Genomic DNA, 26,933 nt, shown 5'->3' on the forward strand with positions numbered 1-26,933 from the left:
CACACCACCTCCTCTCTGCTTTCGCTTTTCTGACAAACTCTGCGCTACACACACGCATACGTGTCGACGCGGCCCCTCTTTGAAGTTCAACCCGGCTGTGTTTATCCATTCTAAATGCTCCTAATGAAGCATGGAGGGGAAAAAAAACACGCTTGGTGAGTGGGTTCCCCCGCTGCGTCTCCTGGGTTGTTTTCACAATCTTGGTGGATCCCAACCACTGAGGGTGTAAACATTAGCGTGGGGGGGTGAGGGGGCACACATCTGAACACACAACAATTATGGTAATGCATTTGCCACTCTGACACTGACATCAGCCTCACGTGCCACAGCGGCTCAGAATTGGTTGTGTAATGAAGAGGAAAATACATAAATAAATAAATAATGAGTAAATAAAGTTGGAGTAAAGTTGGGTGGTTTTTCCTCCCTCGGGTGTGACTGCAGCAGTCTTTCAAGCCTTTTTCAGGCTCACTTGACTTCCTAAGCACTGTTTATTAAGCGCTTGACAGTGTAAATATATATATATCATTTTTTTTTCACCTACTTACCCCGATGGCTGTCAGAATAGGGACCTGGTAGATCCATTTGATGTTTCCTGCACTCAGCTCCCAGCACCTGCACACAGAAACACAGAGAGAGCTGTAGAGCGGAGGTACAGTCACAGGAAAACAGCAGATAATGAGAGAGAGAGAGAGAGAGAGAGAGAGAGAGAGAGAGAGAGACAGAGAGTTTTCACCAGACACTCACTGAATTGACAGAAAGAGCTTTCAGGGCTTTCCTTGCAATAAAATGACTATTTTTTTGTAGAAATCTCATTTAGAATTTGGCAAAAAAATATGTGAATCACAAACTATGCATACATATTGTCTGAAAAGAATCAGTCAGCAGAAAACTGTGAGTTAGCCCTGTAAGCCATTTGAAATAAACGACACACTCATATGGAATCAATGAAACTTTAAACTGCTATTATCTCCTCAGAAATCACTAACCTTTCTAAGGAATTTATATCACAGTCATTTGAATTGAACCAATTGGGTATTAATATGGCTGTGTCACAAATTATATATATATATATATATATATATATATATATATATATATATATATATATATATATATATATATATATGCTAAGAAAGCAGGTCTTCATTTCATTTCATTTATATCAGACACAACCATAACACAGAAGGAAGAGTGGTAAAAGAATAAGAAAGAAGTGAAGACATCAAACCAGAAGCACAGAGAATCACACCAAACTCAAATTCATTCATCTGATGCCTGTAACACTAAGAGAATATAGAAACGTTCTAAGACACAAAAACACAGCCATTATGTTCTATATCTAAAGAAAAAATCTATCAATTCTTGGAGCAGTGGACCATCCCGAACAACAATCTGGGCAAAGAAAATCCAAATATCTGGAAAAATGAGTTTGAGAAGAGGAAGTTTGAAAAGGTGCGGTATTCACAGATCTCGGTGGAAGCCTGTGCTGGCCTTTGTTCTCCTAGTACTGGTAGTCTTTTGTGAATGATGTAGTCCCAAATAGTGGATGGAATTGAACACAACAAAATTAGGAAGAAAACTGGGGGGGGGGGACTATCAAGATCCACTTAGTTACCAAATCTTGTAAGAAAAATTAAATAACTAAATCAAAAGAATTGAGGAAAGCTTGAGGTCCTGACAGACATGCTGAAGAGCAGCAGCCCTGAGCTTTAGCAGGCTCTGCTCAACATTATTCTCCAGCCCAGATGCTTTCCTGAGATCTGGTGCTGGGAGCTTATTTCCTCACAATACAAGAGTGGAGACAAATTGGACCCTAATAACTAGTGAGGCATCTGTGTGAACAGTAATCCAGGGAAGGTTTTCTGCTTTATTAGTAACGCCTGAATACAGATATTCCTTACCAAACACAATGTCTAAAGTAAAAGACAAATTGGTGTTCTACCAAATCATCACACTACTGACCATATTCACACCCTGCACAGGATAATCAACCAACATATTCACCAACAAAATAAGAAAAGGTTTTGCCTGTTTTATAGATTTAAAAAAAACATTTGATCCTATACGGTAATGTTTGTATTACAAAATTCTCCAGAATGGTGTAGAAGGTGAAGTCTATAAGTCTGTGCCAATCAATAATATATCATTACACCAGTAATATATGTGGAGTAAAGATGGCAATAAAACTGCAGGACACGGTGTCAGGCAGGGTTGTTGCTTATCCCCTACTCTATTTAATACATTACATTAATTAATATATACATTAAATATTTAGTAGTGTTACTGGAATAATACGCAACACTTGGACTTGCACATTAAACCAAACGGAAGTTAAACTTCTCTACAAGAAAGACCATGTGCTGCTGTCCCCCACAGCAAAATGGCTACAGCAACATTTGGATGTACTAGATATGTACTGTCAGAACTGGACCCTGACAATAAGCCAAATAAATCTTCCGAAGAAAAGCCAGATCTCAGGAAAGCAGATATATGTTCAATCTAGGAGACACTGCCATAGATCAAATACTTTCCTATGACTACCTAGGACTCAAGATTAGTGCCTCAGTAAGTGTCTGGCAGTGACGGAAAGAAAAGGCCCGAGTCCTCTACTCAATCAGGAAACAATTCTCTGAGACTGATATCCCTAACAGAATCGGGTCAATGAATACCTTAGTCTAAATGAAGTCAACCCCACAGGCTACAGCTAAGCGCATAGGCCTCATAACCATCCATACTAAAGCTTTAGGTGTGAGCCAGAAAAGTAGACTATAGGTTCTTATTGTGAAGTTCTTTTACTTAATAGACCTGATCAAGGAACAAATAAAAATTCCTTTTCATGCCGCCTGGGCCGTATGAGTGTCTATCAAGTTTAATAACGTTTTCAAGTAAAATAATAATTTTAGATTTTAATATCCGCTTTGACAATCCTCAAGATGCATGAAGTAAGGCATGTATATCTATCATAGAGTCTGTAGGCTTCAACCAATTATAAAGGGGCCCACATGCTCCCACAACTAGACTTAATACTGATCCTTGGCCTTACAGTCTAAATCTTGAGAATATTATAATCACTGCAGAGATGCTGGAATCGTTTACCTTACTTCAAGAAAATGAACTAATTAAAAGTGTTTCTTCCGCAAAATCTTCTACTTGTATGTTAATTCCTACAGGTTTACTCAAGGAAATTTTGCCAGAAATAACCAAGCCTATTCTGTCAATAATAAACTCCTCTCTTAGCCATGGATACATCCCAAAAACTCTTAAACTAGCAGTAATTAGACCATAATTAGACTTTAATTAGACTTTTATTATTCTCTGACAAAGGAAATGTGTCTTTGCTCATCCTCCTCGATCTGCATTGGACACAATATCGTATCAAAATCGTATGTCCTCGCAAAAGTAAAGTATGGTGTTCCACAAGGCTCTCTTTTAGGACCTATATTATTCACAATATATATGCTACCACTGATCACCATCATCAATAAACATGGCATCAATTTCCACTGCTATGCCGATGACACTCAGTTATATATATCAAGCGAACTGGATGATAAAATTAAACTTATCAAGAAATTGTATGTAACGTAATTTTTCCCCTTTCTTAACTACAGAAATATAATTGATCTTTTTTTTCTTTTATTATGAATATTTTATATTATTAATTCATCATTTACATTTTCTCTTTTTCACTGTTATACTGTTATATGTGTATCTCTTTTCTGTTTAACTTTTATTATATAGATAATTGCTGCAATGCTTTGACAATACAAATGTAATTATCCTGTCAATAAAGCAAACTTGAACTTGATAAAGACAGATAGAGAGAAAGTGAAGTAGAGAGAGAGATAGAGATTGTGGGAGGGAAAGAGAGATAGAGATTGAGGGAGAGAGAGATGGATAAAGATAGGTAGAAAGAGATAAATACAGGAGAGAGAGACAGACAAAGAGAGAGATAAAGTCAGATAGAAATAGAGAGATAAAGATAGAGAAAGAGACAGAGAGAGAAAGTGAGAGGTAAAGACAGAGCAAGAGAGAAAGAAATTAGTTCAGTATTTTGAGAAATGAAGTTAATACTTTGAGAAACTAAATATTTTCAGAAATTAAGTCAATACTTTTAGCTACTGAGTCAGTATTTTAAGGAAATAAGTCCATCATTCCAATCTAGTCATTTTATTGAGCAATCAAGTCATTATTTTGACGTAAATCTGGCAGAAACAGACAAGGAGAGAAAAGTGATTTGTTTCTCCTCTTTCTGGCAGGAATGGGCTTAGAAACTTTGCTGATCCACATTCGTGAAAAAAGGGAGAAATAAAGACTGACAGAGTGAGAGAGCGAGACCATGAGGGAGATAAAGATAGACAGAAATCAGGAGAGAGAAGGAGAAAAGATGAAGATATGAAATCAAATAAAGACATCCAGAGAGAGAGAGAGAGAGAGAGAGAGAGAGAGAGAGAGAGAGAGAGAGAGAGAGAGAGAGAGAGAGAGAGAGAGAGAGAGAGAGAGACAGAGAGAGAGAGAGAGAGAGAGAGAGGGAGAAGAAATGCAGAGCGATAGAGAGAAAAAAGGATAGATAGATAGATAGATAGATAGATAGATAGATAGATAGATAGATAGATAGATAGATAGATAGATAATTATTTTTATTATTATTATTATTAATTATTATTCAAATGTTTTCATTTCATAATGTAGGTATCAATTCAGAACTGGCTAGTTTTGCAGGTCAGTGGGTGGTCACTACTGGTTTCAGTTTCTCCACAAAGGGAAATTCCTTCTCTGTCCTCACTGATCTCTCTCTCTCTCTCTCTCTCTCTCTCTCTCTCTCTCTCTCTCCCTCTCTCTCTCTCTCTCTCTCTCTTTCTCTCTCTCTCTCTCTCTCTCTCTCTCTCTCTCTCTCTCTCTCTCTCTCTCTCTGTCTCTCTGTGTGTCAACGTTGCGCTGGATATTCTCCAGCTCCTATTTGCATTTGTTTACCCCCAGTTTGTTCTGGCATCTATAATCCGGTTATAGGTGTTTACTGTGGAGCTCTGAGGATTAGCCACTGTTCATGCGTCCATTAGTGGAATATTTTGGAAAGACTTAACAGACGTGAACAGTGAGGCATCACATTAGCTATTTACTGAACACTGGTAGTTGTCAATTAGACACCCAAACTAATTCTAGGTCTAATTCGACCTTCTTAGCCAGAATAATGACTTTTTTACACACAATATTGAACGAGTATCTCAAAATAATGACTGAGTGTCTAGAAATATTGACTTGTTTTCTTAAAATAATTATTTTCTGAAAATATTGACATAGTATCTCAAAAATTACTATCTCAAAATATTGACATGATCTCAAAATAATGACTTGTGTTCTCAAAATGTTCATGTGGTATCTCAAAACAATATTTTCTCAAAATATTGACTTAGTATCTCAAAATTCTGATGCAAAAAAAATTCCAAATTCATCATTATTTTGACAAGAAATCAATATTTTGAGAAAGTCATTATTTTGAAGTGCTAAGTCAATATTTTAGAAAATTAATAATTATTTCAAGATACTAGGTAAATATTTTGAAAAGGTAAGTCATTCTTTTGACAAAGTAAGTATCATTTCAAGATACAAAGTTAATATTTTTCAATTTCATGCTTTCAATATTGAAGGACATTTTGATATACCACATTAATGTTATAAAAAATATAGTAAGCTATTATTTTGAGTGATTCTTTTGAGAAAAAAAGGCATTATTCTGATGTAGTAAGTCAATATTTTGACATACTAAGTCAACATTTTGAGAAATTAAGTCAACACTGAGATACTAAGTCAGTATATTGAGAAATTAAGTAAACACTTTGAAATTGTAAGTCAGTATTTTGAGAAATTATGTTAATACTTTGAGAAATTAAATCAATACTTTCAGATACTAAGTCATTATTTTGAGAAATTAAGCCAATACTTTGAGATACTAAGTCAGTATTTTGAGAATTTAAGTCAACACTGAAATACTAAGTCAACATTTTGAGAAATTCTGTCATTAAGTCATTATTAGTATTTTGAGGAAATAAGTCACTGTTTCAATCTAGTTTTTAAGAAATCAATTCATTATTTTGACATAAATCTGGCAGAAACAGTAAAAAGTATGAGTGATTTGTTTCCCCTCTTGGGAATGGGCTTTGAAACTTTCCTGATTTCCATTTGTGACAAGAGGGAAAGAAAATTGCGATAATTAGATTTTTTGTTGAACTGCTATTTAGTCTGAAACCTCCTTTTAAGAAGTGGCTTTAATTAAAGTAATGGAATATGTACTGTAGGAACTTTACATTCAATAAAATGAAGGCAAGGTATTAGCTGCTGGTTCTTAGTAACAATGTCCCATTACACCTGCATCACTGACAACAAGACGCCACTAATAAATCACAGTGAGCGTAAAGGAGCTCTGAGCTCTGTGAAGGAGCAGCTCTGCTCAAGTGACACAGTATGAAATAACCTGAAGTGACATTGTAGCTCACAGGAAAAGGTGTCTAATAAGCTAACAGAAAGTCCAGCAGTGACACTGAGGTGTTTAAAAACTCCAGCAGCACTGCTGTGTCTGATCTACCCAGACCAGCGCAACACACACTAACACATCACCACCACATCAGTGTTACTGCAGTGCTGAGAATGACCCACCACCCAAATAGTACCTGCTCTGTGAGGGTCCATGGGGTCCTGACCACTGAAGAACAGGGTAACAGAGTATCAGAGAAACAGATGGACTACAGTCTGTAACTGTAGAACCACAAAGTGCAGCTATACAGTAAGTGGAGCTGAATAAATGGACAATGAGCGTAGAAACAAGGAGGTGGTCATAACGTTATGCCTGATGGGTGTACATACATATATGCCCACATATCAGATTTCTATATGGGCAGAGAAAGAAATAGTGCTTTTTCATGGGTTAAAGCTAAAGCTAACAGTAACATGGTGAAGGAGGACTTGCAATTTTCTACACAATATTAATTATATGCCAGCATGTTGGCTTGCTGATGTATCAATGGGAACCATTCATGTTTATCACCTTGATCATTCTTTTAATCATGAACGCATCACCATCACAGCCCCACTGACTGTGGTTGTTTTGCTTAGATGGGAAATGTAATTACCTGCTTCAGAAGTAGCAAGTTGGAAGTGTAAAAAAGGCCCACTGACTCATTAATTGCATTATTTGTGTTGGGAGCAGGAGTTTGCATGCTCTCCCTGTGTTTGCATGGATTTTCTCCAGGTACTCCGGTTTCCTCCCACAGTCCAAAGACATGCAGTCAGGCCAACTGGACATGGTAAATTGCCCCTAGGTGTGAGTGTGTGTGTGAATGAGTACGTCTGTTTGATAGCCCTGCGATGGACTGGCGACCTGTCCAGGGTGTATCCTGCCTTCCGCCCAGTGACAGCTGGGAAAGGCTCCAGCACCACCACCCCCCCCGACCCTCCACCCACACCCCGTGATGCTGAGGGATGTATTGGGAGCAGGAGCAACTCTAAAATGTGCAAGGCAGAGTTACTTCAGGACCACTAAGGACCACTGCTTTAGGTCAGTCAGCATTGGTTAAGTCTATAACCCTGATTTTAGCTGGTTTGAGAAGGTAAATACATCACAAACAACTGTATTTAACCACATCACTAATGCTAGCTGGCTAACTTAGATGACCTGTCCATGTTTTACTCACTTTGTAGCTCAAATGTGTGGTCAAAGATGACATAACTCCGAGCTCTGACTTCTTACATCTGATTGAAGTTGAACACAGTAGTACAAAATGATAGCAAGTGCATAAATTCATTCTACTGTCATGGCAAGATACTGATACTGTTTTTGGCCATAACAATTGCTGCTGTTTATAAAGGTTCACTGCCTTCATTCTGAAGTTTCATTTTTTGGGGTTTTAATTAAAATTTTAATTAAACTCATGCTCATGCACAATTATTTACACTGAAAGTCAGGCTTGCTCATCCAGGCAGTTGTTTACTTTTTTATATGCCAAATATGTGGGACCACCAGCCTGATCTGGGGGTTTGTTTGTGTGTGTGTACAGTGTAAGAATCACTTTTCAACAGTGTAGTGGAGTTGACTGTGCCATTAGGCATGACACATTTTACTGCAGAAGCAGTGTTGGACTGGTCTGTGAACTAGGACATTTTTAGCCATGGTAGTGAAATTGACTGGGCCAAAAGCCAGAATGCTTTTCACCACAGTAGCAGATGTTGACCCAGCCACAAACCTGGGACACTTTTCACTGCGGTAGTTGAATTGACTGGGCTATGAACTGGGACAGTTTTCACCACGGTAGTGGAGTGGGGTCACAAGCCAAGACTGTGACTGGGCCAAAAGCTGAGAAACTCGCAGTAGTTGAGTTAATTAGTGGGCTGGCACCTGCGACATGTCACCACAGTAGTTGAGTTTGACACAAACTGACACACTATTCACTGCAGTAGTGGAATTTAAATGACCCACAAGCTGTTTTCCTTGCAGTTGCAGAGTTTGACCCGGCTGTGAACTGGGACAATTTTCACTGCGGTGGTGGAGTTTGACTTGGTCATAAACCAGGACACTCTGTCACTATTGCAATGGAGTTTGAGTCTGCCTCAACCTGGCATAGTTTTCACCACAGTAGTGGAGTTGACTGGGTCACAAGGATACCAGGATACTTTTCACCGTGGTAGTAAAGTTTGACTGGGCCAAGAGCTTGCGCACTTTCTACCACGTCAGCTAATTTACAGTGGGCTGGGACACTTTTCACCACAGCAGTTCAGTTTGACTTACGCACAAACTGAGACACTATTCACTGCAATAGTAGAATTTAACTGAGCCATAAGTTGAGGCATTTTTCACCGCAGTAGCAGAGTTTGAATGGGCTGTGAACTGGGACACTTTTCACTGCAGTAGTGAAGTTTGACCGGGCCAGGAGCCAGGACACTTTTCACCACGGTACTGGAGTTTGAATAGGCTGTAACTGCTGCCACCTTTTCAATGTGTAAGTGGAGTTTGAACAGGCTGCGAGCCAGGACACTTTTCACTGTAATAGTGGAGCTGGAATGGTGTTAATTTAAGAGAGAAAAAAAGTTTTATTTATATTCATGCCCATTTACGCTTCATCAGCTGCCAGTGGTCATAATTACAGAGCTGACAGGGAATTAAAGCCGTGAGCTATCTAACTCTGCATGCTCTCAAGGCTGAGATTCAATTAACAGACTAACCTTTGATGTCTGGCTGTTATCAGGTTGAATATGCAAATGAAGGAAGGTATTCAGCTCATTACAATGAAACAGATCTCTCATCTAACAGCTGGGTTCAGCTGCACTCTTGCTGAAATTGTCTGGAAGAGACTGTGATTGTGGTTTCGGGGCCGTTACGTGGTTGTTGTTGGAAAATTGTAAAAGATGTCATACTTTAAAGATAGAAATGTCATCATGTGAAGGAGACAAGAGGTGTTGACAGCCAGCCATGATGAGGTTTAGTATGCTGTTATATGAACTTTGCACCATGTGTTTCTTCATGCAGGAATCACAAGACACTAAATTACTAGTTTGATTTCAGCATGAAAAACAAAACTGCTATTGTAATGTTGCACGTCATCTTTGGCTGTGCTACCTGTAGCAGATCAGTCAGCCTAATGAATCAGAAGGGTACATGTGAATGCGTCCAAACTGATAATCTATACACAATCTTCAGACTTAGAAATGTTAATGCATGTAATGCTTTCATTTTGACATGATGGACTAATGTACCCTTTTTAATGCAGACTTATGACTGCAACTCATCTGTTAATATGCATATCACAATGCGTACCATGGAATTCAGCAAAATTGAGTCTTATTCTATTTTAATGTAACTCTACATTTAATAACAGTAGCTATTTAGGTCATGCGACCTGTCCAGGATGTATCCTGCCTTTTGCCTATTGACAGCGGGGATAGGCTCCAGCACCCCCCATGACCCAGAAGAAGAAGCGGCTTAGAAGGTGTGTGTGTGTGTGTGTGTGTGTGTGTATTTAGGTCATTGGATTCATAAATAATGGCCAACTACTGAGCTACATATGCAGTTATATAAAATATTTTTAACAATAACCCCATACTCTTTTTCTTAGAAAATGCGAAAGGAAATTAATAAAAAATAAAATTTAATATTGCTTAACTTATGAAATACACATGAAAAAGTTTTCTTTCATATATATGTATATATAGTGGTCTGTTGTGGCCTCCATTTCTTTGAGTGGGTAATATTCATGTTGTTGCCATATGGCAACAGCATGTGTTCTATTTCACCATTTTAACTGGTTTTATTTTTTTCCAAACTGGTTTTAATTATTTTCTTGAAATTCTAGTGCATAAGTATAGAATTATACACATACTCTTTGAGGCCACTTCAGATGTTAGGCCTCACAAGGCATGCAATCAGAAAAATGTGTACAACTTTACACATAAAGCCAGATATAAAAAAAAGAGATGTTTATATTGAAGGCCGGCAAAACATTAAATAAAGGCATTGTTGCCATATGGCAAGACCATACAGGACATCTGTAGGGATACTGGTAGATTATGGCAAAATCTATGAATGTAAGCATGTCACCTTGAATCGGCCACTGTTGCCCTGACGATCGCCCAGGCTGATACAAAGAGTGCAGGAACACCTGAAGAGAAAGAGAAAAGGTATGTTAAATAAACATGATGTTTCAGCTTGCTAATTGCTCTCTTTCATTGCCATTTTGTTCAGTCTGAAAGATGCCTACTGTGATAATTGGCCACCAAGTGGTTGTTTAAATTATTGAAAGGCACTAAGTGTAACAAACTGGGGCCCGAGGTGGTGGGGTGTAATTGCAGAGCACAATTATTAGAGCATTTCCAGAAATCAATGTCAGTACATAGGCAGATGAGGGCAACAGCATCTTGTCAAATGCGTATTGACTGTTCAGATACATTACCTATTTCAAACATATTGGAAAACCTTAGAGACAAGGAACAGGGAAAATATGGAATTATGACTTAAGCAGCAGGAACAGTCCATCCACAACTACATAAGGAGGGATATTATAGTAGGAATTTAGTGCATAAACACCTCATTTATTACAAAGGTGAATGACCATTTGAGTTCAGTAGGCACTGGTCTACAAAGACGCTGGTGGTAAAGTAAGAAGTTGGTATAGGCCTGAATGCTTGACCCTTACAGTAAGGAGGTCGGGTGACTTTGTTATGCTTTGAGAGGCTGGGCTAAAACTTTGATGCAAATATCAGCCTTTCTTTTATCAACTGTGCTTGGTATGCATTCATGTCCATTTCGGTCACTGTTGGTTAGCATGTGGAATTGGAGGTTTCTGTGTGCTACCGAGGGGCAAAGTCATGTTAGAACTTCCCCAAACTGTTGGCACAAAGTTGGAAACATATTATCTAAAATGCCTTCGAATGCATGAGTATTAACATCACACTTCACTGGAACTAAGGGGCCCAAAACCTGAAAAACAGCCCCAGCCCATTATCCCTCCTCCACCAAACTTTACTGTTGGCACTATGTATTCTGGTAAATAACGTTCTCCTGGTATCCACCAATCTCAGATTAGTTCATTAGACTGCTAGATTGTGAAGTATTATTCATCACTCCAGATCACATGAGTCCAGTGACAGGGTGTTATACATCTCTTTAGTCGATGCTTGGCCTTGTACATAGAGATCTTGTGCATTTGTGGAGCTGCTCGGCCATGAAGACACATTTCATGAAGCTCCTGACTCACAGCTGCTGTTGCTTCCAAAGGCAGTTTGCAACGGATAGTGAGTGTTGCAACAGTGGCTAGATGCTTACATTTCACAATGATAGCACTTACAGTTGACTGGGGCAGATCTAGCAGGTGAGAAATTTCAGAAACATACTTGTGGAAAACACAGCAGCCACGTTTGAAGTTATTGAGCTCGTCAGTATGACCCCATATATTATAACGGTGTCATATGTTAATTATCTTGATGAGTGTCACAATGTTTAATGAAATGACAGCTAATTAGAATAAGCTAAGATAAGATAAGCTGCCGTCACAAATTTTATAGCACCTGTCATTACAGTTACATGTAATGGGAACATTACGCTATTATATCATTGAACAGGTGTCCTGACAACTCATGACAGCATGTGAATCTGCTATGACATGTTTATGGTAGATTGTCTAGCAGTAAATTGTTTATTTTCCTAAATAAAAGTGAAATCATGTTGGTGAATTAGACAAGCAGATAAAATGTCCTAAATGTCTGTTTCTTTCTGCATTAAAGACAGATTTTTAAATTCTTTTAGAGCTTAACAGTGCCTGTTTAAAGCTTCCACATGTCTTGTGGTAAGAAGTTAATCTACAAAGGCACCACTTTTGCTTAATTGCCATTGCTAATAGGCTACGGTGCTAATTTTAAGAGATATTGTCACCATTTGAGCCCGAAGTGAGCACTAACTCACACAGACAAATTATTCTACGAAGAAAAAAAGATATTTTTGTAAAATAAATGGGTAACAGCTTGACTTAGATCTGGACACGCACCAAAATAAAGCAATTATGGTTCAGCATGGGTCCCAGAACACATTTACTGATTGCTTCCCTGAAGATCAGGCTTTGTACGAAAAATAATTAAAGGTAAAATTAATGAAGCTGATTGACGTCACGAAATTAAGCATTCGGCCACATTTGTATGGAGTAAGAGATAGAAGCACAATGTTCTCTGAGGTTGAGCGAAAGAGGTGGAGGTGACACCTGCAGGTGTCCTCCCCATCAAACAAAGACGCGGTTAAAGCCGTTATAGCTTTATGTGTAAAATAGACAATCTACATATACAATATGTTGTTTACAGTCACGTGATTCCGATGATGCACAGAATCCAGATGGAGGGTAGGAAGTGAAAAGCAGACTGGACGAGATGGAGGCAGGCACGTCCTGTGCTAGTCATGAGACATATAAGACATTACGAGAGAAAGGCATAAACAGAAAATTACAACATATGTTGGACGTGATCTTTATAAATAGGAACGATTTTTCAACTGAATTGAAAGACTTGCCTGCTATCAAGGCAGGAGATATAATCATCTACCTCGTCCTCCAAACTGACAACCCAAGAATGTAAGTGCAAAATATATTCTGCTCATTTGACTGCAGACGAGCCATTTTTTCTGGTGTGTTATTGTCATTTTTGTGCATTTTTCTTGCTTATGAACAAAAATTTTTGTTACTCGATAAAAGCTCCTCCTGGTCTGTCGGCTCGGTTGATTGGAGGAACTCTAAAACAAACAAATCATAAGCATTTTGAAAGCTTGTGATGGTGCCTTCTATGTAGAAAATCACTTTCTGACCTTCACCTGCTTTGGAGTACATCATATGAAAGCAGGGTGCTATTTGGTGAAATTCAGTCAACAAAGTTAGTGTGCCTTATTTGCATCTTAATGATGTCAGCAAGCTTCACTCTCAGTGAGGCTCAAGGCCTGGAAGGTTCCTACAGGGCCACCTTACACCCAGTTCTAAGTCCTGTAACAGACCATCGTCAAGTCTGGTAGTATATATTGGAGATGGGCATAAAAGTTGTCATGTCACATCGTCCTTCTCAAGGAACATGTTACAAGCTATGTTACAAGAACTATTATTCCGAGGTGTAATAAATCTGTTCTTATGCAAAATATTTTATAAGAGGAAAAAAATGATTTTGGATATAATCTACATCCCTTCAACAGCCAGAGTCTGAAAGGTCTGTGCACTTAAATAGATAGGAGATCCTAATGCTTGCTGAGATATTGAAAGGGAGGAAACTAGCCAAGTGCAATCTACAGTCTTATATGCAGTTTATCCCCTTTTAGCACTCTGTGTCTTCGAAAGTAGACAGGACCACAAACGAACAGATGGTCGTCTTACTTTACCTACAAAGTTAAGGCTCTGTTTGTTCATGGATTTTCACACTAGCTTCATTGCCTTAAATTAGTTGTAATCAGTTCCATAGTTTCATAGTTACCTATGTAAGCCATCTGGTTACAAAGCTCCACCATCCTAGTACAAATATGACCTACTCTCAATGCAAAGCTGTTGAAGAAAACCTTTGGTTGGATCAGCCTACGCTGCGAAACGCATGCGAGTATGTTGCGCAACAGCCTGTTCTGATCGCGCTCTTCATTAAAAGTATTGTGAGAGGTTAGTACGATAACAAGAAGCTGCACAGTGGAGCATCGTTACCACCACACTCTTCCTTTGACTTGCAAATTGCATATTTTCTTCTCTGTAATTGCGATTACACATCTTAGACAATTGGCATCATTGTCTTTGTAAAGTAATTTCACATGTTTTACTGCCAAGGGCCCACACAGGCTCGCGTGAAACACACAGCTAGTTCGCACCCGGTCTCCACTTTTCAAAAAGCAAATCTGCATATCAAAGTTATCTCCATCTTTGCCTTACCAGGAGAAGCACATCAAACCATGATGACAAATAAATGAAGCACTCTTCACCATGAAGCCACTTAAAAGGGAGGTAAACTATCAAAACAAATACAAGTGCTCTCATGCAGAGTGGAGGGAGAGGTAGAACGGCACAGCACTGATATCCAACTTTTATTTACAGCTGAAACCTGTGGTGGTTTTGAAGACTGGGCCTACAGATTTCTCTGCAGTTCTAAGTGAAGGACAATAAATAGGATTTGAAATCTAAATGGCTAAGAAATGTTTGAAGCCATCCCTGGTCATGTTAACCATTTAAATGGCCAGGGCCCTCCACTAGGCCCAAAGTTTATTTACACACTTCTATAACCTGAGAATAGCTCAACCAGCTTGCATCGAAGTCCCTGAAGTTACTGAATAAGCCTGGAATGTGAAGAGGTTAAAGCAGAAATCCTGCATAATAATGTGTCACGATTGGCCCCTTCCAGTCATCCATGTGCTTTTGTTTTGGTTTCAGTCTCCCATGTGATTTTGTTTACTTGTCCATGTGCTGTCTTTGTTTTGATTCTTCCCTGTCCTGCCCCCTTGTTTCTTGACTCTGCCCCTGATTGTAACCACCTGTTTTCCACCTGTGTCATGTCGTTATCCCTGTTGTATTTGAGCCCTGTGTTTTCCCTAGTCCCTGGATGGTCTTTGTATTGTTTGAGGTGTTCGTTATGTCTGTGCCCCGTTCTCTACGTGTTGGCTCTGTGACCCTGGACTGTCTTGACTCTGATTTTGGATTTGCCCATAATAAATCTCCCTTCTCTCAGCATTTGCATCCACCTACTCATCGCTCCCAAACGTTACACTGAGATGTAAACAAAGTCATTTAAAGTGACCGGATGTGAAATGGTTCATCTTACGGCAATGCTGTTGCCTTTATAGCAATCAAATTGGACAAAAGCAAGAGCGTGGAGAGGTAGACGCTACAAAAGCGCAACAGTTAAGTAAATGTTCCTATTGATGGTAGAACAAAGCAAAACACATGGTCACTTAAATGATAAAGTGAAACGTCCAGTCATCCAAATGAAGGATACTTGAAAGGGGAATTTCTGCTAAAGTTGATGTTTATACCTCAACCATGTCATTTACAGTGGTTTGATGTAAAATGGTTTGTTATAGAGAAACGTACAGACTCTGATTTCTTCATGTAATGGCTGGGAGCGATGAGGCGGACTCATACACAAAGACAAGCGAGATTTATTAAATGCATTTTCAACTATTTTCTCCTTCTACGTCTTCATTAATGGTAAAATCACTGTAATGGCTTGCTGCTTCATCAATAATGTTTGATGTTATGTAACTTATAACCACTAAGTAAAGCAAAACTGAGTTCAGCAAATGGAGCATGGGAAAATAATTTAGACACCCAAACTCAAACTGTTATTTTCCTTGGTTTAAATTTAAATCCTGAAATTTTAGTCTGGGTTGGTTTATTTGAGCCGACAAGCTCAAATAAGTGTTGATTTTCTCTTCAAATGACTCTGTCCTCCAGTTGCTCATGTTCCTCACTGTTTCCCGGGAATGTGTGCATCACAGTGGTGTCTGAAAGGCTTTTTTTTCTCATTTCCAAGAACAAATGCACTTATGCAGAGCTCCTTTGAAACAAGCGAAGAAGTAACAGAGCCAAACATTCCCCTTTAGGCCTGCTGTGATATTGGTTTAATTGCTTTGCAGGCAGGGATAGCTCGGAGGCAGTGTTCCTGAGCCAAACTTCCCTGTGCACTTCTGTGTTTTTCCACCTTTGATACACCTGACAGAAATGTTTAATCAGTTAATGAAAAGGGGATCCACTGGGAGACTGAGTGTTTTGCATGAAGTGAATCCCAAATTCAGAATTTGTTTGTTCCTAAAAAGTCTAACAACATGTGCATTAAAAGCATAATGCTTATGGAGTTTCTACTGTCATTTTGCTATAATCTTTAAATTAGCATATTTACATATACATGTCAGTCTGTTCTCAAATGGAAGGTCCTTTGTGTCCTTTGTGTTCATGTATATTGACCACATGACTTGCTAGCGCTACCAAACAAAAAGGAGTGGAGACGAAGAAAAGCTGCACAGCTGCTTCGGTCTCTGTGAGGCACAGCTGAATAAAATGGTCATTTGATGTTGTCGGGGGGCACTTTGAGATTTGGACTACAGATGTTATGTGGTCATATGCGTTCCCGAACACCTCCAAGGTGGTTTGAGTGATCAGATCTCAGTGTAGCTCTGAGACACACTGGACACCTGGGACACCTCTACAGAGGTGCTGCCCACTTATGATCAGATCACTTGAAGTGTGCGTTAATGCTTAGTGTGAGAAATCAGAAAGGTTGAGTTTCCCAAAAGAATCGCAAAAAATCTGGGCTTTTATCATTTAATCAGGCAATAAAGTGGGAAACAACGTTGCCATTTGGCAACAAAATGCAGCAAAGCAGTTAATGTAATAGTATTGTGCAGTTATATCTGGATAATTTAGCAAAATAAAAGTAAAGTGTTAATTATGCTGCCAAAGATGAACTAAATATTACAGACAAAGAAAAAACTGCTTTTGTCTCCGTGAGCCACAGTTGAATAAGATGGTCATTTGATGTTATCGGGGACACTTTAACATTAAGCCATGGTCATGCGTTCCTGACCACCTCCAAAGTGGTTTGAGTGATCAGATCTCAATGTAGCTCTGAGACACACTGGACACCTGCGACGCTTGTATCCAACACTGTCCACTTATGATTGGATCATTTGAAATGTATGAATGCTAATTGTGAGAATACAGAAAGGCTGAGTTTCCCCAAAGAATCAAAGATATGCACTTTTATAATTTAATCAGGCAGTAAAATGAAAGCCATTGTTGCCATATGGCAAAAAAATGCAGCAAAAGTGTGTTATCCAGTTATATTAAAATAATATAGCAAAATATATTAATTATATAGCAAAAATGATTTATTATTATAAAAAAAACTGCTTTTGTCTCCATGAGGTGCAGCTGAATATGCTGTTGGGGGCACTGTAGAACTCACACTATACATATTGCGGTCATATGCATTTCTGACCACCTCCTAGGTGGTTTGAGTGAACAAATCACAATGAACCTTTTGAGACACACTACATACTTGTACCTAGTGCCATAATAAAATTAAAAGGAAGTCATTGTTGTCCAAAGGCAACAAAATGCAGTAAAGGAGTTAATGTCATAGTATTGCAGTTATATATGAATATTATAGCAAAACAACAGCAATAAAGTGTTAATTATGCTGCTAAAGCGATTGTATTCAGTAATAAACTGCACTCATCCACTGATGGAAGAGTAGAACCTGTTGGTTTGAATGTAACATGCTGATGGTGGCCTACTCTTATTAGATGTACCACCTCCTGAAGGGTTTCCACCCGTCACTACATGCCATTAATTAGTTTTCAAATTTGATCCCCACAAGAATGTCTCTTATTAACCAGCCTTGGCACAGGAATGTATCAACGTGATGAGACGTTTGTGAAGTCCATGTTAACAAGGTAGCAGCTGCCCAATTGGTATAATGAGGCCAAATTAACTATGATGTTTATTCGCAAGGTTTAATTAGTTTTCTCAAGAAGAGAAATGGAGCTAGAGCTGCCGGGAAAGCATGAGCGTCCTCACGTCCGAAGCAGATGGAGTTTCTCCAGCAAAACGGCAGCTCTGATTGAATTTCGATCCAAAGTGCTCCAGACATGGAAGGAGGGGGGGGGGGGGGGGTGCTTGAAGTTAGCTGGGTTTGGTTATAAATGAAGAGCAATCACACTTGTGGGGACAATGAGCAACTGAATGCGAACAAATGACCACTGCCACATACTCACCCCATCCAATCAAAGTGAAGCCCCATAGGTATTTAGTATCTGACAGGAAGGCCATGAAGATAAGGCTGTGCAGGTACAAGCCCTCCACCAGGATCCAATAGTAGTTTGTTGCCAGGAAATAGATGAACAGCAGGACGGTCACCTTACAACCCATCTAGAAATGAAAGAGGAACATCAGTGTCACAAATGGGGAACAAGAACTGATGGGTTGAATTTATATGCCTCAACATGCTCAAGTCAGCCCGGAAAGTCATTTCATCTCCTCGGTAGGAGGCAGAAAAGAGACGCTCAGGCTTTGTGGAAGGGTAGCGGCCTTCTGTTTTTGGGCAAAGGGAGCGTCATCTCAGTTACAGTCGCAGAACAAATCGATCAAGAGCAAAGCAGACGCAGACGTCCCCATCTGTGCTGCCGTGGTGAAATTTGTAGATGCTCCACCGCCAACGAAAGCAGCAGACAAGAAAAAGAAATTAATCTCACGGTCTGCTGTAGCGATGGTTTGCCGTGGGGCATCTCTTGAGCAGAAAAAAGGAGGAATTCACCCGTGACAAAGGGAAGGAGCCACAACTTTAGCTCTCACTAAAGCTCAGCTCTGTGGTTACTTTCATTCTTCTATGCTAGTCAAACTGAATTACATAATTACCTGGACTGGTGGCACAGCATCCAGGAATGCAGGGTATACACTTGTTTTGTGCACTAACTTGCCCAAGCATTTCATTCCCTTGCTTTAATATAACATGGCCACACATTAGTTTCATTTCTACGGGATGTCACAAGCAGGGCTCCATACGAGTAACCTATAAAATTCTGTTGTTGTGGTTGTTGGTGTGTAGTCCTGAAAGCTGGAGGTGCTGCAGCCCCCTCAGTTAACCCACTTCCCACTTTCTTGGCCTCTGCTTCTTATGCTATTAAGGAATAATCACATCTGTTTCTAAACATATTTTTAAAATTAAGACATTGGTTTTTTTTTTCTACTCAAATGCTGAGCCTGTAGGGTCATTTTTTGGGTTATTTCCACCAAGCTGGGTAGTTTATGGGATGATATCCGGGATGTTACCGAGTTATTTCTTACTTTTCAGGGAAAACAAAAAAGAATAGTGGTTTATTTCAGGAAAACTCCTAGTTGTGATGTTAAACTGATAAAATTAGTGAATGTTAGCTTGCTATATTTGTTTCTGCTGTCTTACTAGAAGGTCACTGGTAGCTGTAGCCCTTTATTTGAAATGTGTTGATATGTATATATTATGCTTCATGACCTAATATAAAATTATAAGTGTTATATAATTATTATGTTATTCATGTAAAAAGTGTAATACATGTGGCTAATCTTAGCCTACCAACTAACACCCCTGTTAGTAAGAACAGCATAGAACAGTACAGCCTGTCGCCTGCATGTGTTGTGTATTGGATGCTGGTCAGCGGCAATGGAAGTTAATAAGCTGGTAACCAGCAAAACCAGCATAGTATTTCAGAAACTGCTGATCTGCTGGGATTTTCACGCACAACCATCTCTAGGGTTGATGAACTAAATATTACAGACAAAGAAAAAACTGCTTTTGTCTCCGTGAGCCACAGTTGAATAAGATGGTCATTTGATGTTATCGGGGACACTTTAACATTAAGCCATGGTCATGCGTTCCTGACCACCTCCAAAGTGGTTTGAGTGATCAGATCTCAATGTAGCTCTGAGACACACTGGACACCTGGGACGCTTGTATCTAACACTGTCCACTTATGATTGGATCATTTGAAATGTATGAATGCTAATTGTGAGAATACAGAAAGGCTGAGTTTCCCCAAAGAATCAAAGATATGCACTTTTATAATTTAATCAGGCAGTAAAATGAAAGCCATTTTGATGATGAAAATACAGCAAAAGTGTGTTATCCAGTTATATTAAAATAATATAGCAAAATATATTAATTATATAGCAAAAATGATTTATTATTATTAAAAAAACTGCTTTTGTCTCCATGAGGTGCAGCTGAATATGCTGTTATTGTTTACAGAGAACGGTCCAAAAAAGAGGAAATATCCAGTGAGCGGTCAGTTGTGTGGACGAAAATGCCTTGTTGATGCGAGAGGTCAGAGGAGAATGGGCAGACTGGTTCCAGATGATAGAAAGGCAGCAGGAACTCAAATAACCAACCAAAATCTCTGAGGAACGTTTCCAACACCTTGTTGAAAGTCTGCCATGAAGAATTAAGGCAGTTCTGAAGGCAAAAGGTGGTCCAACCTTTTACTAGCAAGGCGTACCTAATAAATTGGCCGGTGAGTGTATATGTACACTGTCTCCATATTAAATGACCCATAACTAAGGGCAAAATACTAAACATTAGAGCCTATTGCTGGCTGAGAAGCATTAAACTAAAGTGTCTCAGTTAAAATAGTGGGAGAAGTTGAAGAATAATTACCTCCACTATGTGTGACTGACCAGCTCACTTCATTCACTCATTAAAGGCCACGACCGGAACCAGTAACAGAAGATACACTCTAGAACTGAGTAATAACAACCCATCATTATATTTAGCTCAAAAGAAGCTATCAGCTACAAATATTCATTTTAATGAAGCAATTAGCAGCAGGCTATGACAGCTCAGTGAGTCTGAGGACTGTGAAGCCCTTCTAAAACATTGACCTACTTCAAATCTACATGCCACATATCACACATTAAAAGCTTTTGATGGAATATATCTCCATCTTAATAACCCGAGTAAATGCATGTAATAAAATAAAGCTTTTTGCTCGATTTCATTACTTTTTTGAGGCTTACTTTTATCAGACATGAACATCTGACTGTATAAATAAAGGCAGTCTGTTAAAAAGGCTCAAGAGGTGACTTTAATAGCACTTTCTCATAAAATATTCTACCAACATTCTTCCAGCTGTCTCCACTTGGCTTTCAAAACAGCTGGGGGAAAAATGATACTTAATTTCACCTGACAGAAGGTTCTGTCAACACTTTTAATAGTAATAATCATTTCCCTCCAAGCATATAAGCCTATAGAATATTAAATGCTTGTTGACAAAGATGGTTCTGAAGACTTGAATCACACGTTTCCTTCTTTCCAAAAAAACAGACAACAGCAAACTTTCTCTGGGAACTTTGGTACCACTTTACTTGAGCCACGATGTATCATCGCTGTCCGAAGAACGGATAGTATTTCTCAAATAGGAGAAGGTAAAAACTTGCTTAACTCTCATCCATCCATTTTCTAATCTGCTTCTCCGTCAGGGTCGCGGGGGGGTGCTGGAGCCTATCCCAGCAGTCTTCGGGCGGAAGGCAGGATGCACCCTGGACAGGTTGCCAGTCCATCGCAGGGCAGACAGACACTCACACCCAGGGGCAATTTAGCACGTCCAGTTGGCCTGACTGCATGTCTTTGGACTGTGGGAGGAAACCGGCGAACCCGGAGGAAACCCACGCAGACACGGGGAGAACATGCAAACTCCACACAGAGAGGACCCCGGTCGCCCGGCCGGGGAATCGAACCCAGGCCCTCCTAGCTGTGAGGCGACAGCGCTACCCACCACGCCACCGTGCCACCCTGCTTAACGCTCAGTGTAAGTTAATTCAAAGACATTTTCTTTCCAAGTGATTAATATCAACCTAATAATAAAAAAAACTGCAGAAAATCTGATTTTGTCAGTAATCCAACCGTGTTTACATGCACTTGAGTAATCAGATAATGGGGGAAACTCCAGATCTGCATGAATCCGACAGTAATTGGATTTCTGCTTTGCAATCACCCAATAGACTCGCAGAAGAAAAGACATGAATGTAACGTAAAACTCGTGCTGCGAATTACACTGAGAAATATGACTACTGAGCTAAAATCCAGCCTCTTTATCAGATTTCTAGACCTTACTCTAAGAAATCGGAGAGTGTGCTGTTTACATGACTATTTGAATAATCAAATCACTGCAGAAATCTGATTATGATCAGATTATTGAGGCTTGTAAACACACTAATTGTCATGCTACCATTATCAGTTATTGGTGATGACGGATGCCATAATGTTTAATGAAAGCTTAGCAAAAAATTGTGCAAAAATTTGGCATAACTCTGTAGTTAGCTTTCATGACATCAAACATTATGGCATCTGTCCTGACAATAAGCAGTAAAGCTAACATGGCCCTGTTTATTACTGGACATAATCTGATATGACAACTTGTGACAGCTTATGATATGTCATGACAAGTTGATGGCCTCAAGTTCTATATCTTTCTCAAAAGGGTTCTTCTATTGTTACAAGCTTGACATTGTTATAATAGCAGAACCTATTTGGGTGCTATATAGAACTCTTTCCGAGAAGGTTCTGTAGAGAACCACCTACAGCACATTCTCCACCAATCTGAAGAATCATTTCATGATGCAAAGAATCCTTTAATCATTCAAACTCTGCTTTGAGTGTTTATGGTTCTATTTAGAAGCAATTTCTTGACTAAAGCATTTGAAGAACCGTCTTTTTTAAGAACGTAGGTAAGAACAGAGTAGGTAGCTGTTTTGTTTTGCTGTTAGGTGAGGACTCTACTTCTGAGCTGGAGTAGTTTGTTTGTTTTTGTTAATGGAAGTGTTGCTAATGGTGTAAATAATCATATTGCTGGTGGTCTTAGTTTGGCCTTAACGTTACTGTATGTCTACATTAGTGCACATTAATGTTAAAAAGCTGCTTCATGTTCTTTCCTGGTTCATTTGCCATACTTCACATTTAAACTCTACGGCAGTGGTCCCACCTTAACCTACGGTTGCTTAGTAACAATATTTTAAAGAGCTGTGGTTGTGACGCCGCTGTCTGCCTGAGGTTTTTAGTTATTTAGTTATTTTGAAATGGTCAACTGTTTCATCTTTTCTGTATGTGTAGACGATGAACTATGTACCTTATTATAAAAGCACAGAGGCATACGGTTACCTGGACAGCAAGAACACAGGAAAAAGTTTGTGTAGCAAACACAGCAACTTCTTTTGAAAGCTGAGGTAGAGCTGAGTCAAAGCATCAGCCATGGTGAACATCAGGCGCAGATAACGCTGAGGGAAAGTCAAGTCGAGATGGTGGGTTGCTGGTGCACTGCAGGGGTAATTCGGGAAGTCCTGCAGCCACACAGCAGCTGTCCTGTGGAATGTAGGGATAAGCTCAGACATCCTCTTTGGAGGATGTATCTATGTCAAGGCTGTAAGCCATGCTAGTTTCCTTTCCTTCAATGGCATTTTATGGCGTGGCATGGTGGCACAGTGTGTAGTACTATTGCCTCACAGCAAGAAGGGCCTGGGTTCAATTCCCCAGCCAGGTGACCAGGGTCCTTTCTGTGTGGAGTTTGCATGTTCTCTCTGTGTGGGTTTCCTCTGGGTTCTCTGTTTTCCTCCCACAGTCTAAAGACATGTGGTCAGGCCAACTGGACGTGCTGTGTGCCTGCCCTGTGATGGACTGGTAACCTGTCCAGGGTGTATCCTGCCTTCCACCCAATAAATGCTGGGATAGGCTCCAGCTCCACACCCACTGACCCAGAAGGATAAGTGGCTTAGAAGAAGCCCTCTCTGTGTGGAGTTTACATGTTGTTCTTGTGTCTGTGTGGGTTTCCTCCCACAGTCCAAAGACATGCAGCCAGGCCAACTGGAGATACTAAACTGCCCCTAGGCGTGAATGGCTGTGTGTCTGCCCTGTGATGGACTGGTGACCTGTCCAGGGTGTTTCCTGCCTTCCACCCAATAAATGCTGGGATAGGCTCCAGCTCCACACCCACTGACCCAGAAGGATAAGTGGCTTAGAAGAAGCCCTCTCTGTGTGGAGTTTACATGTTGTTCTTGTGTCTGTGTGGGTTTCCTCCCACAGTCCAAAGACATGCAGCCAGGCCAATTGGAGATACTAAACTGCCCCTAGGCATGAATGGCTGTGTGTCTGCCCTGTGATGGACTGGTGACCTGTCCAGGGTGTATCCTGCCTTTTGCCCAGTGACCACTGGAATAGGCTTCAGCACCGCCTGCAACCCAGAAATGTCTGTGTTTTTTCCTGCTTACTACTGTAGAAGCATATACAAAAAAACTAGGGCATGATGATTGGTTGGTCGGGTATTACCCCAGTAATTGATGCATTAATACTGGGCCTGAGCTGTTAGTACAAATGACTTGACTTGCCTGCTGGGCATGGTGTACAACACGGAATTAACAGTTGCACCAAATATAAAGCTGCCACTATGCATTACAATAAAATACAGGCGAATATTAATAATTAGGTAATATAATTAGAAAGTCATCTATTTCAAAGTTTCTCTTTTCATGAGAAAATGCATTTACCTTATCGATACAACTGAATAAAACTACACAAATGTGGCACTACAGTTCTCAGCGTAGAACGGAAGGTCATTATTAATGGTTAAGTATCTGAGCAGCTTAAAAAATGTCACTCTTCCTTTAAAATGTACAAAAACATGTCAATAAGGATCTGTTCAAATCCATAACTGGATTAAGATGTTTTTAGACAGACGAGTGCTATATTACTCAGACTATGATCGGAATATAAATGTCCTACTAATAAAAGGTCATTCCATGGTGTTTAGTCCAGTCTAACAGCCAATTCTTTTGGTCTTTTCTTCCACATGTCAGCCAGTCCATGCTACGTCATAATAACATCAATTAGGGAGGGATTTTTTTCTGTGATTATTTCAGCTCTGAAAAAAGACAGTGACATTTTCTCTAAAGTATATTCCTGTAATTGCGTTCATCCAGTTTGTCTGCCATTACATAAAACTCAAGTTGCTCCTTTATCGGAGCAATAAGTGCTGCAGAGGTGCCACAAGATGCCCTCCCTCAGAAAGAGACTTCTTGTTCTAGTTTTGGGTCAGGTACTGTCAAGTACTGTCTGAAATTGTAAACTCACCATTCAAGATCTCAACTGAACACAAGGCACAGATGAACTAGAAAAACCATTCCAAAGTTCTACCGGTGGTCTAGAATGTGGACTAAATGGTAAAATGCCTCATTAGGTACTGAACTGATGTCTTGGCTTCACATGAGAGCAGGAGTTAGGAGTCATTCTAAGTCGAGTCGTGAAATATCCCAGACCGAGCTTGAGACAAGTCACAAAAAGTGGAGTTGAGATGCAAGGCAGTTAAGAGGATGTTTAAGCTAAGCCCCAAGTCAGTTATGGGCAAGTTGGGTTGAGTTGCAAGTCAGTTAAGGGGATGTCAGAGTCAGTTAAGGGCAAGTATGATTCAAGTCACGTTGAGTCAATGAAATGCCACTTGAGTTGCAAATCAGTTAAAAGCGAGTCCAATTTGAACAGCAAGTCAGAAGAGTGGAAGTCTGAGTTGAGTCGCAAACAAGTTATAGGCAAGTCTGAGCCAGTTAAGCCATAACTTGGTTAAAGGTGAGTCAAGTCATGAGTCAGTCATGTGCAAGTCTGTGTCAAGCTGCAACTCTGTTAAGGTTGAGCCCGCGTCGAATCATGAGTGTTAACGGCAAGTTGACTCACATGTTAGTTAAAGGCAAGTCCAATAGCAAGTCAGTTAAGGTAGAGTCCAGGTCGATTAGTGAGTTAGTTATGGGTAAGCCTGAATTGTGAGTCAGTTAAGGGCGAGTCTCACTTGAGTCATGAGTCAGTTAAGAGCAAATGTGGGTAAAGAGTCAGTTAAGGGAGAGTCCAAATCGAGTACTGAGTGAGTTAAGGAAGAGTCCAAGTTGAATACCGAGTCAATTATGCAAGAGTCTAGCTGAGCTGCTACTTACCTTAAGGAAGCGTCAGAGTAGAGTAGTGACTCAGTTAAGTAAGAGTCCGAGTTAAGTAAGAATGTCCAAGTCAAGTTGTGAGTCAGTTAAGTGAGTCTAAGCCAGGTGGCAAGACAGTCAAGCGACTCTAGCTGAAAAGGAATCAGTGGTGTTAAGTCAGATTTCCAACAGCCTGGTACCAAAAGTATTCAATTTGAGGCACTGTCCTCGTCTTCCTGTCTTTATATGCAAAGTATAACCTGCATGTTCATTTTCAGAGCGCTGCCGCATTTTTTGTGTAATCCCTAGTGTCCTTTGATTTTGGATTCTCTGAGAGTTATCAGCTGGATTGAAGTTCATCTACCTGTAAACCCAATGCCTTGTGTAAAAGCCTCCATAAAGTTTACTCATGCTTATTACTTATCTTAGGAGGCTAAAATGTGATGCCTGCATCATAAAATCCCCAAGAGTGGGTTAGCCAGACCGGAATAATGCAATTGCACACCAATCATGTGACATGTAACTGTATGTAGGTGTCATGCAGACTTACAGATGTTGCTCTTCAGCCTTTGTAGAAGAACTGTTCAAATATTTTTCTGATAATTTTGTGTGAAAATGTCATGTTGGGCCCTGTTCCCTACATAGAATCAGACCTAACTGACAAGACACAGGTGTTAGAGATGATGAGGGAGCAGAGTTAACGTTGACCTAGAACGTTCCGATAAAAGACCCTGCGGAGAGGGGCTCTCGTTACACTGAGCTCTCCTCTCTAAATCGGCTGCTGACTGTACCTGGAAGAGTTTCTATGCTTACTGACAGATGATCAAAGATGCACCACACGTCTGCTGTGGCTTCGCCTGAAGGAGCTGTTCTCAAATGGGTTCACTCGTTTCTTCTCATTCTCTCTGTTTCTCTCTTATCTATCTTCTCAGAGACACAAACTCTCTCATTGTGCTTCTTTGGGGGGGAAATGTGGTT

At 39.9% G+C, this 26,933-nt stretch overlaps 1 protein-coding gene across 1 annotated transcript in view; it reads right to left on the reverse strand.

Moving 5' to 3' along the window:
- The window catches only part of pth2ra (parathyroid hormone 2 receptor a), a 108,573-nt gene that overhangs the window by 25,206 nt on the left and 56,434 nt on the right, over nt 1-26,933 (reverse strand). The window contains exons 7-9 of the mRNA XM_017702971.2: nt 18,257-18,410; nt 10,586-10,646; nt 546-612 (exon numbers count right to left, since the gene is read on the reverse strand). Of these exons, the coding sequence (XP_017558460.1) occupies nt 546-612; nt 10,586-10,646; nt 18,257-18,410 (282 nt within the window). The remainder of the gene's footprint in view (nt 1-545; nt 613-10,585; nt 10,647-18,256; nt 18,411-26,933) is intronic.

Source organism: Pygocentrus nattereri, chromosome 6 (genome assembly GCF_015220715.1).
Source record: "Pygocentrus nattereri isolate fPygNat1 chromosome 6, fPygNat1.pri, whole genome shotgun sequence".
Lineage (NCBI taxonomy): Eukaryota > Metazoa > Chordata > Actinopteri > Characiformes > Serrasalmidae > Pygocentrus > Pygocentrus nattereri.